Source organism: Etheostoma spectabile, chromosome 5, assembly GCF_008692095.1.
Source record: "Etheostoma spectabile isolate EspeVRDwgs_2016 chromosome 5, UIUC_Espe_1.0, whole genome shotgun sequence".
In the NCBI taxonomy this organism is placed as follows: domain Eukaryota; kingdom Metazoa; phylum Chordata; class Actinopteri; order Perciformes; family Percidae; genus Etheostoma; species Etheostoma spectabile.
The window spans coordinates 29,240,782-29,261,376 of record NC_045737.1 but is presented as its reverse complement, the minus strand read 5'-3'; the positions used below and the strand labels follow the sequence as shown (position 1 = coordinate 29,261,376).

The 20,595-nt window shown below is 42.1% G+C and overlaps 1 protein-coding gene across 1 annotated transcript; it reads left to right on the top strand.

Annotated features, from left to right (window-relative positions):
• The first annotated feature begins 697 nt into the window (after window positions 1–697).
• On the top strand, window positions 698–20,539 carry chfr (checkpoint with forkhead and ring finger domains, E3 ubiquitin protein ligase). Its single transcript, XM_032516004.1, has 18 exons — window positions 698–823; window positions 1,726–1,847; window positions 2,601–2,700; window positions 3,040–3,149; window positions 3,243–3,302; window positions 3,409–3,600; window positions 4,915–4,998; window positions 5,338–5,500; window positions 5,637–5,791; window positions 6,114–6,276; window positions 8,234–8,433; window positions 9,087–9,203; window positions 10,418–10,501; window positions 14,899–14,969; window positions 16,090–16,177; window positions 16,288–16,395; window positions 16,753–16,825; window positions 17,684–20,539. Exons 2-18 carry the CDS (start codon window positions 1,742–1,744, stop codon window positions 17,724–17,726), a joined length of 1,917 nt encoding a protein of 638 aa, XP_032371895.1. The 5' UTR covers window positions 698–823; window positions 1,726–1,741; the 3' UTR covers window positions 17,727–20,539.
• The last annotated feature ends 56 nt before the right edge of the window (window positions 20,540–20,595 follow it).

Below are 20,595 nucleotides of genomic sequence, written 5' to 3'. Positions count from 1 at the left end.
CCTGCTCAGGGCCCCCTGACGTACAGGGCCGGCCCTGGGTTTAATTTTTATTAAAAAATGGGGTGATTTTCCGCTTTTCCTGTTTTGATTTTGAGGTTTGGACTGTTGGTTGGACAAAACAAGACCTTGTTAAAGCACTTCTCACTATTTTCTGAATTTCCACAAATCAAATAATCAATCTATTAATTGAGAAAATAATCAGCACAATCCATAATTAAAAAATCATTAGTTGCACATGCAAAATGGTTACAAATGAGCTCCACCTCAAAAAACGACAACAGTAAAACTGCTTTTACATGAACGTATCAGTAATAATATAATACTATGTATATATAGTATATATATTTACAGTGTGGGGTTAGTAGGCTACTTTTACTAAAATGAAGGACCTCAATACTCCCTCCATCACTGTGTACAATAGTAGTGATTTGTGCATGCATTTGAGAGACAGTATATATTATTCAGGGAAAAGGAAGTTATAAATTAAATCCAGCATGTGACCCTTGTATTAATTATTAAGCCTGTGTTGTTGTTGGTGCGGGGACAGCCTCAGCACGCACACCACACACACACACCACACACACACACACCCCACACACACACACACACACACACCACACACACACACACACACACACACACACCACACACACACACACACACAACATACACAACAGCCCCTCCTCCATCAGCTGATGACTGCATACTATCGACCCCATCAGCCCGCAGCTCGGCAGGAAGTGCATCCTGCGCCTAGCTGGGATATGAGGAGAAGAAGCGTCTTTATACAGAGCAACCGGGACACCGAGCTGAGCGTTTGACGGTAAAGTAACCGTCTCGAACACGATAGTGTGACGTTAACGGGATGTGTGTTGTTGCGGTAGTGCGGCGTTTCTCTTGGATACACAGTGTGCTCGGCTGCTAATGTTAGCAGTCGCGTTAGCTCAATGTTATTATTGAACGAAGTTTTGTGTGTTCACGTTAGATGTGACGACAACCCGCACAGCGTCTGGCTTATGAAACATTATGTTAAATTGGTAGTTGACGATTGAAATAACTTTCAGTTTTTTCAGCTAATAACGTGAAATAGCTAGGAAGCACAGAAGAGCAGAAGCATAGCTAACGTAAGGGCTCGTTAGCAGATTTTTCTTACCAAACTTGATGAGAAACTCTTTAAGTTTAATAAAACCTTACTTATTTGGCAATTTCCATATCTATCCTAACGTTGCTCATACTGTTTTAGGAATCGTTAAAGGTCGCTTGTGAATTCGGCTTACATAAAACATGATAACATATAACTGGCTAACGTTACTCAATGTGATTAATGTTTGTGATGTGTAATGCTTAAGAGAACTGTGGGACTTAAACACTTAACAGTTCCTTGGGTCGAAATCTTATTGTACATTGCAAATGATATCTTGGATGAATGCCGAAATGAAGAACAGGTGCGTTTATTCATAATAAACACAATATATATGCTCTTTTATAAGAATATGAAAACCTGAGTGTGTTTAAATGTGTTTAACCTAAATCGGCTTCTGACATCAGAACCCATGTGGTTGGCAATGAATAGGACTTAACTTTCTTGATCAAATGTCTCAGCAGGTTTTTGATTTCACCAAGCATAAAGTCACCCTGATGGTTAATTTCACTTTCTCTATGCTACCACGTGCCTAATATGAAACATCCCACTGAAGTAAAAGCAAACTTTTCATAATTGTTTGTAGAACAACACTGGGAGATGGACAGTTATCAGAGAGGACGACCATGGGGAAAGCTAGTCAAAGTGGACTCCAGTGAAACTGTCCTGCTTTTCAACCGAGAGTGCACAGTTGGCAGAAAGAAAGGTATGCAAATTTCTATATGCATGCATTATGGAGTGAAATCTCATTTCTTAAAACTTTGTTAACCTTGCTTTAAAAAGCTCCTACATGTGCTGAGGCCTTTTAACAAAAGACAGTCCTGTCTGTGTAGCATAGACAGTGTCTGGAGCCTTTAAAAACCTCCCCCTTGAAAACACAAAGCCTTCTTTAGTGCACCAAACTTAGACAGCCCCTTGTGACGATAACAAAAGGCGTCCATTGAGAACATGTGTGCAGAATATTAAGTAGATTTTTTTTTGTATGGGATTTTGCTTAAGAAAAGGTTAGGCCTATATTTCCCCCTGTCTCTGCTTTGTTGTTGAGACCTTTTGGGGTCTACTTTTTTTGCATTGCAAATGTACTAGCCTTAATTGGTTAGTTTATGTCTGGACAATAAAAGGCTCAAAACAAAAGGCCCATGCAACACAATCTGAGGTTGATCTCAATAGAATGAGGGTGGATTTTGAAGGTGTTTATTTTAAATGATATCCTGAAGATATAAAACTGTCCATATCAGTCAGAATTGCTGAGAATTTGTTTGGAATGTTCACGGGGGAGGGTGGGGGGGGGGGGGCAGTTATATGAATGCATGTGTTATCATACTCTCTAACCATTATACTCCCCCAAAAGGGGTACCAAAAAGATGGGAAAAAATCTTTGTTCGTAGAGAGCCCAAGTAATCTACAGCATATTATGTCTACTCTGTGTTTTCATTATGTTTTATTATTTTGTTGCCAGGATGTTATCTCTCCTTCCCAGCCAACAAACTGGTCTCAGGGGAGCACTGCAAGATTGTGCAAGATGAAAGCTCAGGGCTGGTGTGGCTGGAAGACATGAGGTACTAGATATTAAACTAAACAAACCATATGTTGAGAAAAAAAAGGTGTTTGAAAGAAAGACTATGCATGTATTGTGGGCGGCTGTCTGAAGGTCGGTGGTTTGATCCCTGGCCTTGCAGTCTCATGTCGAAGTGTCCTTGGGCAAGATGAATGTGTGGGAATGTTTCCAAACGCTTTAAGTTGTCGTTAGACTAGAAAAGTGCTATATATAAACTTATTAGTAGTATTTTTTTAGTACTGTCTAAGTGTGATACTATTGATTGAAACTTGTCTTTTTGTAATACAACACTCAAACACCTTAGAGTAATGCATCCAATTGCACGTTGGTTTTTCTGTAGCACTAATGGCACGGTGATCAACATGTCCAAACTGGTCAGGAAGCAAACTCACATGCTGCAGAACGGCGACGTCATCTACTTTGTATACAGGAAAAGTGAGCCAGAACAAAGTGAGTGGTTCCTTTTGTTAGCCATGAGAATGATGTGCATATGCATTTCTAAGAAGGAGAGAGGGATAACATCTTCTCTTGTCAACCCTGTAGACATCGCCTATGTTTACCACTCAATCAAAACAGAGCAAGCAATTTCACAACATAGTTACGGTAAGTAGCCAGGTAGTTCCCCACTCCTCTGTCCAAATGCACCCACTTTTAGTCCACCGCTGTATTGTGGCTCACTACTAACTGCCACTCTGTATCTTCACTTCAGACGCGGAGAGGGCAGCCCACAGTCCTGCTCCTGTTCCCCCTTCAGAGATGTCACTTTCTGTGGAGCCTGTAATGCTCACAAAGGCTCCACGGGATCCAACTAGGGAAGAACCACAGCCCTCCACCTCCCACTTCTGTATCGGGAGCCCTTCCACTTCTGGTCCCGTGGCAACAACAGCCTGCCCTGCCTCGGGTAGGTTCTCTGCCAACATAGCTTTCCCTACCTATGTTACAAAAAACCTTTTTTATTACGTTACTGTAAGGTTCAGGTGCAGCACATAAGCTAAATGAATGTAACTAATTTTGTTTTTAAGTTTTTTTAAGAGTTAGGTATTATCTGCTTTAGCCTTTTCAACATTTTAAACAGATATGGTAATAATAATGGTCCAAAATGATGTGAAAAAGTCAAGCAAAACTACCTCAAACCAACTACAAAGTGACACCAAATGGACCACAGAGACTCAAAACAACCCCAAGGAAAACAAAAATGGCACATGACTACAAAGAGACACAAAGAGGCTAAAAAAAGGCATGGGGAAATTGCATTTTTTTTACTTGAAAAACACAACATTTTCTCGAGGAAGAATGCCTAAACCCCACGCCAAATTATTTATGAATGATTTGTTAATGATTTTAAATGTATCATATGTACATCACACACAAACACACACACACACACAATGCTTCTTTACATCTAAAGATAACTTTGAACGGATTATATTTTTATCCAATCCTTCCTCCCCATTAGTTAGTCAGACAGGTGTTTTACTTTAAATGGTTATTTAGCTATTTCTGGAGATTAGGGGTAGTCTTTGTCTCAGAGAGGACCCCTGTGCTCTCTGACAGGATGCACGTTGCCTCTTCTAACTTTCCTGCTTTTGCTCACTCACATCTCTCACTTCATCATTGTTCAAACTACAAATAGTTTTTAACAAGGGCTGCTTGATTATGGAAAAATAAAACCCTCATAATCCCAATTATCTTGGTCAATATTGGATACATCTACTCTCTGATCAAAGTCATTGATGGAAGCAGACCTGCTGATGGCAAAACTTGTCCAGCTGGTGATTATCCCACTATCTTCAGCCAGTCTGCTCTCATGGGCTATGTGCGTTGACTCCTTCCACCGCCAGTCCCCCCCCAAGTCCCGACCTGACTGCAAATACCTGAGCCATTCCAAAAGGTTGTTGTAATTACCCTCAAAGTGATGTATGATTTAGTCAACTAAGATCAGATAAGATCAGTCTCTCATGACTTGTTTCGTGGTCAACGTGCCTACTAGCTGATAGAGTAAGTGTCCTGTTAGTTGTGTGTTGTAGCGCTTCTGAAGGAGACGTTATCAAACTCCTTCCACACTACCGAAGTAGCACCTTTTGTAAAACCCACTCCTCCACAGTGAAGCTGGCGTATGAGTCGTGACCTTTTCCTCCGTCGTTTGTGTATGTCAACCCAAGCCGTTTCTAGTATAAACATGGTTTGACCCAGGTTTGTTCCTACATCTTATCAGGCCCAGCTAAAGATGCTGCCCCGGCACAGGAAAAAGACGAGGACAACAGGGAGCCAGAAAGCAAGAGGAGGAAAACTGGTCACGGTAAATTCTTTTACTTGGAGATTAACCTTGTTTTCCTTGATTCCTCACATTAGATTTGGGGCTCTATTTTCAACAACATCTGTGTGGTATTTTTGTGAAGAGCCACAATCCTCAAGTGAGAGAAGTAGGGTTGGGTATAGTTTCTTTTTTCTTTTTCTTTTTTTTAGATTCCGGTGCTAAAGCTAAAGCGCCTGAACCAATACTGATGTGACCGTGTCACATGCAGAAATCTTCTTTTTTTTTTTTTTACCCCAAACACAGCTTTTCAATCTCGAGCCCAAACCAGACAACTGCCAAAAACTCAGTGCGACATGTGATCTAGAGTTATTGTGTTTACAGATAAAGATTATCTGGACTTGCCACATACCTCCAGCACAGAAGTAGTCGGGTCAACTAAAGGAAATCTTTTGTCTAAACCGCCAGCGGAAGGGACCAAGACGGACAAGATGGAGGAGAGCCTGACGTGTGTTATTTGCCAGGACCTACTGCATGACTGTGTCAGGTAAGATCTCTGGGACCCTTGCATCTGCACAGACATCCAAGGTTGGGGGGGGCTTGGAAGGCACTTTGCATGCATGCAGCATGGCACCAAATGCTAATACTTAGTTTAATTCTAAGTCTGATGTGTTTTGCTTTAGCTTGCAGCCTTGCATGCATGTCTTCTGTGCCGCCTGCTACTCAGGCTGGATGGAGCGTTCGTCTCTTTGCCCCACCTGCCGCTGCCCAGTGGAGAGGATTCGTAAGAACCACATCCTCAACAACCTGGTGGAGGCCTACCTCATCCAGCACCCAGGTTTGCACAGATGAAGACCATTTTGGAAGTGTCTTTTAATCATGGCGCATTGTTTCATTCGAAATACCAGCACCTTTATTGTCTTTACCTGAAAAAGTTGTAGATAGCCTTACACAACACGCAGTTTATAAAAATTGTATCAACAAATGCAGTTGTGGCAGAGGTTTTTCTACCAAAGCTATCAAACATGATAGAGATTCCAACAAGAGAGAAGGAAGACCTGCTTACCTTTTTGTATAGTTTCCACTGGTACGCATTCCCTTAAAGGTTCTCATTAGATATTGACTTTGTGTATGTTTGCATGTCCCGTTTTGTCCCTCAGAAAAGTGCCGCAGTGATGAGGATCTGAAGAGCATGGACAGCCGGAACAAGATAACTCAGGACATGTTGCAACCAAAAGTGGAGCGCTCCTTCTCAGATGAGGAGGGCAGCTCCGATTACCTCTTTGAGCTCTCTGACAATGACAGTGACTCCTCAGACATTGGGTAAGGTCTGGTTGTTTGTATTTGGACCAATCCAGTGTTTATTTTGGCACCTTTTTTTAGTCTTTTGATGAAGATGTATTTTAGTATTAGTCCAATTTTAGTCATTTGATTTTGGTTTTTAGTAAACGAAAACTAAAGACATTTAACCCCCTTTCCCACTGGACAAAAAAAAAAAAATCCACAAACATCTGGCTTTTGTCTTCAGTGGGAAAGGTTACAATCTGCATTCATTCCCCGGGACAAATGACTCTGCAGTAGTCCCGGGTGTTTATCGGCTCCAGCGTCAATCAACAGCGATGGAAACATGACACCCAGATGTGGGCATTTTGGCACCTTTTTCCATCATTGTCCAAATTATTCAGCACTGAGTCTGAAAGAGGCTGAATAAGTCACCTATCAATAGTACTGTTACATTATCACTGGCCTCCAGTAACCCTGTTTCCCAGTGCGTTCATGAGATTGAACGTGACACACCAAAAACAACAGGAAGGCATACCTGTCTACTAGCAATAGTAAAGGAGTCCATCGCTTAATTTTAGCGGGTTTTCCTGCATAAAAAAATATATATATACACACACTAATTGTGATGAAAAAAAGAGTATTAGTCTAGTTTTCTAGGCACTGTTTTTGTGTTCTTACACACAGTGTCCATGCCCCTCTGCTCTGCAGTAATACAACAGACTTTCCTCAGTTAATCCAGTTGTGATTATAAACCGCTCCCTCTCTGTGGTTCCTGCTCACTTAGCATTGCCACAGCTATGTGTTCCTCTCCACTGCAGAGCAGTGAATCATTCAGAAGCAAACAACAAAGGTGACATGGAGAGCGCAGACCTCCGCCAAGGCATGCCCTATCTCACAATGTTAATGTTCCATCCTAAATGGGCATGGTTCACGTGAATTTACCCAGTACGTAACTCATTTTTCCAATTACTCCGACACAAATGTCCCATCCTGCAATGTAAATAGTTTGTTTCCGCCCAGTGATTCGGGTCCGCTATAAAATTGTTAATGTTCTTCCTTGGCCCATGTTACACCCTTCCACCAAGTTTCATGACAATCAGGACAGGAGTTTTAACGTAATCCTACTGAATGTCACACTCCCTTCCTCCCTCCCTCCCTCCCTCCCTTGGCGGAGGTAAAGATCCACAGCCCTTGATTAAGTCCCATTAGCTTACGTTTTTATGAATATCAGCATGCCGCCTGCATGTTTTTGTAGTTTGTCCCAGCTGTTTTGTTGTTGCATCTTGTCTGACTCTAAGTGGGATTGTAGATGAATTTAGTCCAAAAATCTGTTTCCGATTACTGACAGAGACATACCATTACTGACATGTAATGTCATTTTAACCCAGCCCTATTTATAGCACATAGCACCTTGAACTTTAACCCTCTTGCTCATATATGCTGCTCAAAGGATTGTGGGGCAAGATGGCCAGAAGAGCATGCTGGCTGGCATACTGTAAAATCCGACCGGATGCAAGGTGCTAATTTTTATCACTTGTGCAACGGTCAAGCTGCTCGATCAACTTCTAAACTGAAGAGCTATTTTTGAGCATTGGATACTTTTAAAGAGCTAGAGGATAACCGTAATCTGCAGATGCATGCAGCTCACAGACTTTGCATTTAAGTAAAAAAAGAAAAAAGCTGTTATACATGCGTTATAACGCATATGTTATACATTTTATGTTATGTATATGTGTTGTCATAGTTCTTTTTTTTGATTGGTTACTTTTTATTTATTTTTAGTCTTATTTTTAATCGTGAAAAACAGTTGTCAAGTATTTTTTAGTCAGTTTTTGTTGATTTCATCAACAAAAAGGAAACATTCTTAGATATTTTTATACTCCGTTGCATTGGCAATGATTACAAACACTATTAAAGTAAGAAGGACATGGAAATGGCATCAATGTTTTCTGCTTGTTTAGTGAATACAGCTCCATGTGGTGTTTTTTCTCTCCAGTCAGCCTCTAGTGATTTGCAGACAGTGTCCTGACTACAGGAGGGAGGTCAGTCAGGTGATGTTTGCTACAGGTTCCAACTACTGGCTCCCTCGTCTGCCAGCTCCACCGCCTATACCTCCTCCACCCAAACCAGCAACTGAGGAGGGGTCTGCAAAGCCCACAGGGGAGCAGCCCTCAACATCCTTTGACATCCTCTCAGGTGATTATGGGTATAGATTAGGTGGGAACATTGGTATCTAGAGTTAAAAGTATAATATTCAGGATTATTACTGAAAATAAATCCCTCTTAATCATCACTTATCACCCACTAGAAGTGTGTGGTGGTGTCTGAATCTGCAAAGACCCTGCAATTGCTGCAATTTCTCTTATTTTGCTGTGTAAGGTACTTGGGTGGGGGTGGGTGTGCGCGCACCTGTCTGTTTGTGACTGCTGAGAAACAGTCAGAAAATTAATTTTTTTCCCCTCTAATTCACGACTTTGTCCTTGCTAACACCGCTCCCTCTCTGCATTCACTCTCTAGCTCGCTCGACCACCGCTGCTCTTTCTCTCTCTCTGTCTTTCTCTCTCTTTTTCTGGCTCGTTGAGCCGGGGAGGGGCCAACTTTGAACGCTGTGTTACAAACACCACCTGAAAAAAGTAACCTATTACTACTACTACTACTACTTTTTACCTTTCCATCAATGGCAAATTGCAGGATTCCTCATTCTGTTATAATACATTCTGTCGTGTGTTCTGGAATTGGGGAAGAAGCATCTGAAAGCCCACCTAAGCACAACTGTGAAGCTCCTCCTGCCTACCTATCCCGTCTTAGCTCCTGTCTAAAAGCTTTTTCTGCCCCCGTCCTGTCTGCAGCTCCTCAGGAGTACCGCTGCCTCCCTCAGGGCTTCCATCTCATGTGCCACTGCTGCCTCCAGCCGATGCCAGACAGACGGGCCGAGCCTAACAGCGAGCAGGTTATTGCTCAACAATGTGAGTGGTCCTTGTTAGTCACTCAGCAGAGATGTAAATGAATATAGTTGATAGAATTATACTGTCATTTAGGAAACTGTAACTAAAGGGAAATAGAATTGAAGTAAATATAGGACTAACTAAAATTCATAGAAAATATAAGCCTGTCAGTGACACTTTTTTAAATTTTGCTAGGCTATTAAGGATGAAGACATATTTTACATGCATAAGTTGAGGTATGTAGTACATGTCAAATCAGCTGATAGTTAAATTACAACTTTGCCAGCCATTCCTAGTGTAACCGTGCTCAAACTCTGTTTGCTTTGGAAAACGACAACAGACTTTGAGCTAGCAAGGTACATGCTGAAAATGGCAAGTTATTATTTTTTTTATTTTTAAGACAGAACAGCTATAGGCATAAATGAGGGCAGAGAGAGGGGGAAGACATGCAGCAAATGGCTGCAGGTCGGGCTCGAACCCTGAGCCGCTGCGTCGAGGACTGAGCCTCTGCATATGGGTGCCCGCTCTATGAGGTGAGCGACCCAGGCGCCCAAAATGGCAAGTTTTAAAGCAAATTTGGATCACGCAACAAGGCAGGCTCTGCTTTGCTTCTTTCAGGGAATGATTGTAAAGATTTACAAAGATTATGGTTATGGTATTTAGTCTCTAACTGGGTCGTTTGGGGACTGATGGGCGGGGATTTGCTATGGACAAAAAATACATGCGGCGATGCACTGGTAAAAGAGCAAATGATGTTTAGCTATTCATCCAGCTAATTATTTTATACATTTTATTAGGATATTTTTGGGCATTTTAGGCCTTTATTTTTGACAACAGCTTAGACATTAAAGGGTAGAGAGAGGGGAATGACAGGCAGGAAAGGGCCGTGGCGTCGAGGACTAAGCCTCTGTATAAGCCTCTGATTACCCAGGCGCCCTAACCAGCTAACTTAAGTAGCTAACATTACTGTATTGTGTGAACAATAAACTTCATTTAATATTGAATATGGCGTTTTCTTTTGCGGGGTGCTAATGTTTCACCAAAACAAGTTCCATCCTGAAACCACTGAGCAGAGCTTTCTCCTATTTCTCCTATCCTAGAGGGTATGTGTGGTGTAGCCAGACCTTACACAGCACTGTGGCGATAGGCCTGGCAATGCGAGACTAATTGTTGCCAAACTCCATTCTACCATTCTACACCGAGAACTGTATGCATGCTGTGCTGTGTGTTGGCAGGTGTGATGTGCCAGCAACCCTTCTGTCATATGTACTGGGGTTGCCAGAGGATTGGCTGTCAAGGCTGTCTGGCTCGATTCAGTGGTATGTATCTGCGTCAGCAAAACAGCCCCAGGTGGATCTCCCCTGTTAGGCTTATTGGTGGGTAGAAGGCTTCAACCAGTATGGGATTTTGTTTTGGCTGATAGTAATACAGTATGTACCTTTTTTAATTGGGGGGGCTGATTCCCGAATAATGTCCAAATGGATTATCTGTAATTGTGATGATTGTGGGCCTCTGATTATAAGCACTCTGGGTTTCCCAGAAAATGTTGTTCTGGGCCAGACACATTCCCTCATAGTTGTATGAAAGAGATGCCACAGCAAAATAAAAATAGGTTATTTCCTTTTACAACAAGCAAAATATAGTATGTACACACTAAATCTGCATCACATTTCAGATATCCCACTGAGTTACAAGACACTGGCTGAGAGGAGGCGTACTTTTTCTTGTTACTTTTAGTTTGTACTGCAGCTGCCCATACAAAGTACGACCTGCTGCATGCAGTATACAACTGGGACATACTACTTGCTGTACTGTAACGAGGACTGGGTACTGCTAATGATTCCCTGATTGGATTCACAAGTTCCCAACTTGATTACATTGTCAATTTAGGTTAACAATATTTCAGTTACAATACTAATTTTGCTTGGATATAAAAGAGATTCTCAGAGAACTTATGTTGTATATTGTACAAGCAAGGAAGGAACCCTAATACAAATATATAAACAGTGTATATATAAATATATTATTATTATTTTAAATGCACCAGGTTAATGTTTACAATAAGAATTGATTTTATGTGATGACGTGGTAGATGTGACACATGCCTTTGGTGTGGGAGATCTGGGTTTGATTCTCACTGTGATACATCAACCAATGTGTCCCTGAGCAAGGCACTTAACCCCTAGTTTCTCCAGGGGCGTGCGACCTCTGATAAATACAGCATAGCAATTGTAAGTCGCTTTGGAGAAATGCGTCAGCTAAATGACACATACCACATAGCACCTTGAACTTTAACCCTCTTGCTCATAAATGCGGCTCAGAGGATTGTGGGGCAGAATGACCAGAAGAGCATGCTGGCTGGCATACTGCCAAATCCGACCGGATACAGTAGGACATCCTGGAATTTTAGGCATCTTTTGTGGTTGACATAATATGTGTCGGGATTGGGGACGTACTAACTTTTTTCTATGGTATGGTAGTATGGGAATTGGAGCACAGGAAAGTGTTAGTTAGGAAGTTTTAGCTTCATACACAGTCAACACAGACGAAAGAAACTATTTCTGTATAAAGTGTTTTAATCAGACAAGCATAATACAGATCTGAAAAAATAGAGGCTGTGGATTCAGAATGCAGACAACTTTTTTTATTTTTATTTTTATAAAACCTTTCATGCTACTCTCCTCTTAGTGATTGGGATGTTTCTGATTGGTCAGCAATCAAAATGCCCGAAGGCGCAGAGAGTCTCTGATTGGCTATAAATTAGAAACACAGGAACAGGAAAGGAGGTCATATTTAATCTTCTCTCATTCTTTCCCACCAGCTGCATTCACCAATTAGACGTCTTACACACACACACACACACACACACACACACACACACACACACACACACACACACACACACACACACACACACACACACACACACACACACACACACTTCTTTGTTATAGAAGATACATGATTATCTCACAGGAGGCTCCAGCTTTCGTTTCGGGCTACCGTCTTTCACAACGAGCTTTCTTGTATTTCAGTTTCAAAACAACCCCGATATTCTTATCATTTTATGGTGGATAAGAGACACATCTATTCATACTTGCAAAATAATATGATAACAGGAGTTTCCATCAAAGACTCCCTGATGTTCCTTGAGGATGATTGTTTGCTTCCTGTCTTTGTGTGGTTACCGTCTGTGCTGTCTCATCTCTGCTTCATATCTTCTCGTGATTTAAAATGAACACCTGAAGCAACACGCCTGTTAATTCCAGCTTTTCAACAGGCGTTATTTTACACTTGAAACTGAAACAGGAACCGGTCCCTATTTAAATCTGCACACATTTTAATGCTAAGCTTCCAGTTTCTTCTACCATTGAGTTACCCGGGTAACCAGAGTTCTCACGAGAGCACAATTTGAATTTGCTCAGCGAGTTACTCTGGCATCGAGTAATCCTGCTCATTAACTATGCCCTTGTAGCCAAGCTGCACCAATCACATTGGTGGATCTGATATAGGCGGGGCCAGAGGCGAGCTGCACCAATCACATCGGTGTATCTGATATAGGCGGGGCCAGAGGCAAGCTGCACCAATCACATCGGTGTATCTGATATAGGCGGGGCCAGAGGCGAGCTGCACCAATCACATCGGTGTATCTGATATAGGCGGGGCCAAAGGCAAGCTGCACCAATCACACCGGTGTATCTAATATAGGCGGAGCCAGAGGCGAGCTGGACCAATCACATTGGTGTATCTGATATAGGCGGGGCCAGAGGCAAGCTGCACCAATCACATCGGTGTATTATAGGCGGGCCAGAGGCGAGCTGCACCAATCACATCAGTGTATCTGATATAGGCGGGGCCAGAGGCAAGCTGCACCAGTAGGCTCGTTCGAGATGAACTGCGCCTCGCCTGTAAAGTGGACGAGAGCAGGCGGCAGCAGCGGGGGGCGGTGACAGAAAGCTGCGGTAAAGTCGGACAGTTTCCAGCCGATTCCAGCTCCTTCAGGCTGGACAGGAAGTGACAAAAACACTGTGGTGCGATTCCGATTTAAGAAAATATAATCAGACCCACACATCAGATGGTACACAGTCTCCAGTTGTTTTGATTATGACAGAGTAGCTGGCAAAGTGCTCTACATGCGACCTGTTGCTGATTTTAATTAACAACACACTGGAGATGATACATGATCTGATCAGATTAGTCTGTCTGACTTCTAAACGTCTCTATCAGCCACACAGCATGTGTTCTGGACAGAATAAGTCTTTAAATCAGACAAATAGTAATTAAAATCCCTCCGATTCAAAAACGATAAAGTTTATATAAAACGTCATCATGTTGTAAACCAATCAGCTGTTAAATCAGCTGAGAAACCGGCGTTTCCCAGCATGCTCTGGGTCCGCCTGGCTCTTGCAGTCGGTGAAAAGCAACTGCACCGCCTGCGTCTCAGAACTGCGGCCGCCTTGCTCTCGTGAGATTTCCGTTGCCCACGTGTGCATGACGTCAGAGCGAGTCGGGATCAAGTCGGACACAAATCTAACCGGCATGCAACGGGCGCCGATCGCCGGTGATTGATTCTGCGCAGACCTGGCTCATCTCTAACGAGCCTAACTACACCGGTGTATCTGATATAGGCGGGGCCAGAGGCGAGCTAGACCAATCACATCAGTGTATCTGATATAGGCGGGGCCAGAAGCGAGCTGGACCAATCACATCGGTGTATCTGATATAGGCGGGGCCAGAAGCGAGCTGGACCAATCACATCAGTGTATCTGATATGGGCGGGGCCAGAGGCGAGCTGGACCAGTCACATCGGTGTATCTGATATCAAGGTATTTGATCAAAAATGTGTGATATTAGATTTTCTCCATATCGCCCAGCCCTAGTGTGCCATGAGATTTTCAAATGCACGCTCAAGACAGGCGACTTTTATTACTCGATGCCAGACCCTCACTCTTTCAGATTTGGGTGTGGATTTCATGGCTACCAGTGATTGGTGGTTTCTTCTATTCTTTTTTAACTGTTGCTCAGAGTATCTTTGTCTCTTTTTTCCCTTTCAGTGCCTTTTCATTTACCATTGTACAGTGATTTGTTCCCCATGCACAAAACAAACCCTCCATACACAAAAACATGAATTTGTAAAGAGGACTTTTTTTACTACCTCAAAGACCAGAGAGTACTCCTCTCAGCCATCTGACTGGACCCAATCAACCTTTTGTGGCAGGTGATTCATGAACAGCGGTGTAGCTTTCTCCGATTTTTATTAGTTCTGCTGTTTTATGTTAACCTGACCCACCAGATGGTTTGTTAACACGGAACCATCTGAGAAGCCATAAGGGGAAACTGTTTGGGAAATGGCGGGCACTTTTCAAAAAACACCTGGCGGGTAATGGGATGAACCATCTGGCTACCACGTCCGCTATTGTTGTTTTGACCGAACAGTCTCGGCCGTCTCACACACACACACACACACCACACACACACACACACACACACCCTAAACACACCTAAACACACCTAAACCCCGCCCGTAGCTGCCAGTAGCTCCTCCCAGGATGCAAGCAGATTGTATAGACGCGTTTGGTTGGAGCCTTTTAGAGTATTTTGGGTGATAGGGGATCTTGTGATATGGCCAGAATACCACTGCTGCTAGGTACATTTTATGGGTTGTAATATGCATGTCGTTCCAATCCACAAGTTTTCTTTTCCCCCTTTTTTTCAGAGCTCAATCTGACAGACAAATGCCTGGATGGTGTGCTGAACAACAATAACTATGAATCAGAGATCCTCCAGGTAAAACCACTATCTGTACATGTCAGATTTTGTTTTTGAATGTTAGCGAATGCATTGCAGTATTTTTTTAATAGATAGGACAGCTCAGATATGAAAGTGGGGGAGATAGAGGGGGAAGACATGCAGGAAACTGCCACAGGTCGGACTCAAACCCTAGACAAACCCTAGACCTTCTGCGTTGAGGAATACAACCTGTATATGAATTTGTATGAGCACCTGCTCTACCTACTGAGCTTACTAACATGCATTACATGTTTAAGTCAGCGGCGTAGAGCTTACTATGTATAACGTGTGATATATAATATTACTAACTGGTATTTCCATTCATGATGCTCTGAAACACTCTGGATCTGTGTGCCCACCAAACAGCTTTGGCTACTCAAAACTAAAAGAAACTAAAAGCTAAAACTAAGATTACAAAGACTTCATCAGCTGAAGCTTCTAGAAGCAAACAGAAGACTCCACCTGTAACCCATGCTAAGAATGGGAGATGTTCTAATACATGTCCAGTTGTGGAAGAAGTACTCAGATCCTTTACTTAAGTAAAAGTACACATACCACACTGTAAAAAGTACTCAGTTACACGTGAAGGTCCTGCATTGAAAATGGTACTTAAGTAAGTGTCATCAGGAAGATGTACTTAAGTAGGTACACAAACAAATAGGTAGTTAAAGATGATTAGTTACTGTTTTTGAAAGAGTAACGAATGATTAGTTACTGTCTTTCAGAAAGGTAAAAAATAATTTTGTGTAACTTATTGTAAAGTGCTACCAGTATTAAAACTAAAACCATTCAGCGCAGAAAAAATAAATAATCATTCATCATTAATGATTTCAGATGAACTTGTAGGCCATTATATTGTTGGGTAGGTTAATTATGATAAAACATATTTAAACGAGTATATAATTTATTATTAACTTCAGCATCGAATTGTTCTAGTAAGAATCGCGATGCATCTAAGAATCGATTTTTAATTTTTTTCCCCCCCACCCCTGTAAAGTACAAGTACCTCAAATTTGTACAGTACTTGAGTAAGTTACTTAGTTACATACCAGCACTGTACATGTCTGTCATACGTAAAGTTAAGATGCTGTTTGTGTGTTTCCATCGTTCCACCCAGAACTACCTGTCCTCCAGGGGGAAGTCATGGAGAGACCTGCTCCAGGAGTGTCTGCAGAACCTACAGCAGGGAGACTACTATCTGTCAGGTGAGCCTTCACAGCAAAACCCACCAGGCACTTCCATTACTAAGTTATGGACTGTTGAGTATAAAAAAAGAGAGAGAGTGGTAACATCCTGTCCTCGTTGGCTGTGTCAGATTGTCGCATCTCTCCAAATGCCATCCTGTGTTTCTGCTGCGGCCTGCGAGCGTTTAAGGAGCTGGCCTACAAGTACAGACAGAACATCCCTGCATCGGAACTGCCAGGTCAGACACACCTAAATCACTTTTATGACGCCGTTTTAATGCCAACCTGGACACAAAATGGACTTGTGTTGTTTTTAGGATAATATTCCTCTTATATCATGTTTATGTCAGAAGGACACCATGACTGAACTGCTCCTAAAACCATCTCTTTAAACTAGCGGACTCATTTTAACCTGCACCAACTGCGTCTTATATTGAACCAATTTGAAGTTGTGCTTTGCTTAGCAGCTAATTATATGTTAATGACTGATGTAACATCACTTTGAGTGTCTTGAAGGCGCCACTAAACAAAATGTATATTATATTATTATTATTATTATACCCATGTAACAACTTTATTTGCTGTTCTTTCCTTAGCGGCTGTAACATCTCGTCCCGACTGCTACTGGGGACGCAACTGCCGGACGCAGGTGAAGGCGCATCACGCAATGTAAGTCTTTACACACTCATCACTGTTAGTCTCAGTTCTGCTCTCCAGTGGTTATATGGGGGAGTTGTAGTTTCAACTGACAACAAGAATAGTATCAAATCATAACTGTTATCTCAAGACATTTTACAACATAGAGTAGGCCTCGACCACACTCTATGATTTATAAAGTCCTAACAATTGTAATAATTCTAATAACATCGCATCAGTGACACGTTTCCTTGATACATCTTTAGATGTTGCAGTAGATTGCTGCTCTTCTGTCTCCAACTAATTTTGTATTGCTTCTCTACTATACCATGTTTTATCAGTAGCAATAATTTTTAGTTTAAAGACAAAATGCTGACCAATGAATGGTGGGCCCTACCTGCATGCACCATTCAAAAAGCAAACTACCAATACTTAGTCATCATATATCCATCTGCCATCTTTGTCTGCTTATCTGGTATTGGGTTCGGGGGGGGGGGGGGGGCACATCAACCTGCTCCGACTGGGGGGATCTTGAGGCGTTCCCAGGACAGGTTGGAGGTATAATCTCTCCACCTAGTCCTGGGTCTTCCTCGGGGCCTCCTCTCAGCGCTCTACTCCGAGCTCCTCTCGGATGACGGAGCTTCTCACCCGATCTCTAAGGGAGACGCCAGCCCCCCTCCTGAGGAAACCCATTTCAGTTTACTGTAAAGCGTCCTTTAGACAGACATGCCAGGGATGTGTTGACACTGGCTGCTTGTATTTCACTTATTGAACCACTAGAGGGAGGCATTGTTTAAACTTGGTCCTATAGTCCTTGCTGTTTGTTTCTATGTTGTGTTCTTCCATGCAGCACTTCATTTATGTGGTTTCCTTTCTTTATTTTACTTTCAGGAAATTCAACCACATATGTGAGCAGACACGTTTCAAGAGCTGAAGGAGCCGAGTGGTTTGTTTCCCCACCTCAAGTGTCAAATATAGATAACAGTGTCTCGTAGACACGATCTCGTTGGGTTTCATTGTGTCCATTCATTGTTACTGGCTTCCAGATGTTATGCAATAACCTAACGCAGAAATTACAATCAATATCCATTTACAATAGCGACCGGTGTCTTTCCTGACACGGGGCTGTGTGGAATAATGCTATGCACAATAACATTAAAGTCTAATGTTTCCTTGAGGTTGGCTGTTTTTCATAGGGAAGACCTGTGAGGGCAGTCAACAGTAGCCACCATTTAAATTGAGATCCATTATGTATGTGGCTAACGCATTCTTCTAGTCTACTTTTCTTTTTTGTTGTTTGTTGAAGAAATACTTCCTGATATTTCCTCCAGCCTCTGTGGTAAAATAGTTTTCTCATATTAAGAGCAGGTGAGGTAATCTGTACGGATTAAGGCCATTTATGTATGCTTGCACATGTTGGTGAGCATGTTTTAAATATTACGTCTCCTCCAGCCTTGGTAATTGAGGCTTACATTTACCTTCTTTTTAATTGTGATATATTGTAACGAGCCTTATGACATGCCGAGTAAAGAATCCAGGGCTTCCTAAGTAATGCTAATGAAAACTGTACAGTAACAGAGATACGAGTGCTACCATTTTGGGCCAAGACACAAGCTGTTTTCAAGATTTAACTTTAGAGCTATGTTGTAAGGTTACAGTGTCTCACCTCCAAGGGAGCCAGGGCTCAAAAAGCCACGTCAAAACCCCATACTAGGTTAGATTTATAATCCCATGTGATATTTCTAGAGCATTGGGAAGGGGATCATTGTGTTGTAACACTGTCAGAGGGCATGGGGGGGGTGATTAACGTAGAGTAGAAGAGACGCATGTTGTATGTTCTGTCGTCATTTGTGTTTCAATTATGTTCTATTCAGTGATATTCTATGTTCTGATCTAGCTTACCTTGGACGGCATTTTGATAGTTTTTAGGCTACATTTACACGTGGCCGGCTATTTTCATAAACGGATATTTCAACCTGTCCGTTTTCAAAATTAACATATCAGTTTTCAGAAAAGTGTTGGGTTACATGTACCCGTGTATAAATGCCGTCTAAGAGCATGTCACGAGAAGCTCAAGCCCACGTTAGCCAATCAGAATCCCAAAAATGGCAACAACCGCAACGAATCACTTCCTCTCTTCTCTTCCTCCCTTCCTCGGCTGCCTAGACCTCCGGCTGTCTCCGTCTACGTGCAGTTGTGCAAACGAAGATTTCCAAAATCTCCTCTCTGGCCGGAGTTTTTAGAAAGACTCGTTTTCAGGAAATGTCTTTGTTTTTCAAAATAACCATGTATGTGTCGACAGGGCCTTATTCAGACAGATGTCTCTGTGTGGTTCTCTGGTTCCTCAGGTATTCAAAGCTGCTGTTTGTTTGGATTGTTAGAAAAAAAAAATATAGTGTTGAATGTGATGACCTCTCATTTATGACTATCATCACCCGAGTGTCAGTAAGTCCCCATCATGCAAACATGCACAGCTAGTGATGTCTACTGTTAAACAAAAGATGGACAAATACATCTGGACATAAGTTTCAAGAGGCCTTATTCATAGTAAAATACGAGGATGAAGTCATTTTCGGGACTTTTTGTAGAGAATGATCAAGCAGGCCTTAGCTTAGGCCTTGAGTTGGTTTAAAAGAATACGCACTAAAGATGTTTGCTAAATGTGTTTTTTATAATGTACATCTATCACACTATTTGCACAGAACTCGTCTCACACTAACGGAAAGGCGTACAAGTTCTGACATGAAGAGAACATCCGTGAAAAAGCGCCGTAACGTAGCGTATGGGATGTCGAGACTCTGGCTCGTAATATCTGTCATCACGGGAAAAGTTTCATTCCAAAATGAGATGTTGATCCTTGATAGTTTAATAAAATGATGTGCATTTTTTTTTTTATTGTATTAGTAACATTAGCCATAGTGAATATGGAAACAGTACATGTTTTGAAATGTAGCTTTTTATATTTAGTGTTGGAGGCAAATGGGGACTGAGACTGGTCCCCTTTTCTCTGGCCTCTGCCTGAGCACAGTTCATTTGTGGTGGAAGCAAGGTGTACCCTGTTTGTTTTAGTGTTGTTGTGTTTTTAATTTTTTTGTATTTTTTTTTTTACCTCTTTCAGTCATGGTAGGTCCACACTGGCATTCCTTAGCGGCTCAGGCCTTCAGCACAAGCCCGGACTATCCCCCTACAGATTTTAATTATTCCCTACCGAAGATCTGGGCACCCTAAGCCAACAACAGACCCAAGCCGCTCCAATCAGGAATGGGTAATAAAGAGGCTTTGGAGGAGTGCTTTGCGGTCTCCCTGGGGTGGGCATGTTGTATACTAAGGCATATATTTACTCTACTTTGTGCGCAATAGTCTGGACCAGGCTGCTCAGCAGTATGGGAGAGGCAGGGTTCGTTCTACCTCATCACGACTCCTGGAATATGGGAGACTGAACAGGCATCGGTCACAGTCACATCAGCTGGGTGCACATCTCTTTATAGGAGGGGTGGGGGTCTTTACTGATGCCTGGAAACTCTGTATGTAATGCACTATTTGAACAGTTAGTCTAGACTATAAGCCACTTCTAGTTAAATCACTATAGATTAGCACTTGGCACATTGAAAACTTTTGTGGAGACTTGCGTTTGACCAATATTTGAAAAATGCCCTTGTGTGTTGTATTGGTGTTGTTAAATAGTTTTTGAAATGCATACAGATCTGATTTGACGTCTTGACAAATTAAAAGACTGATTTAGCTGCCTGTAGACTGTTTTTTGCCAGTACCTATTATATCTATATATAGATACCTCTATATAT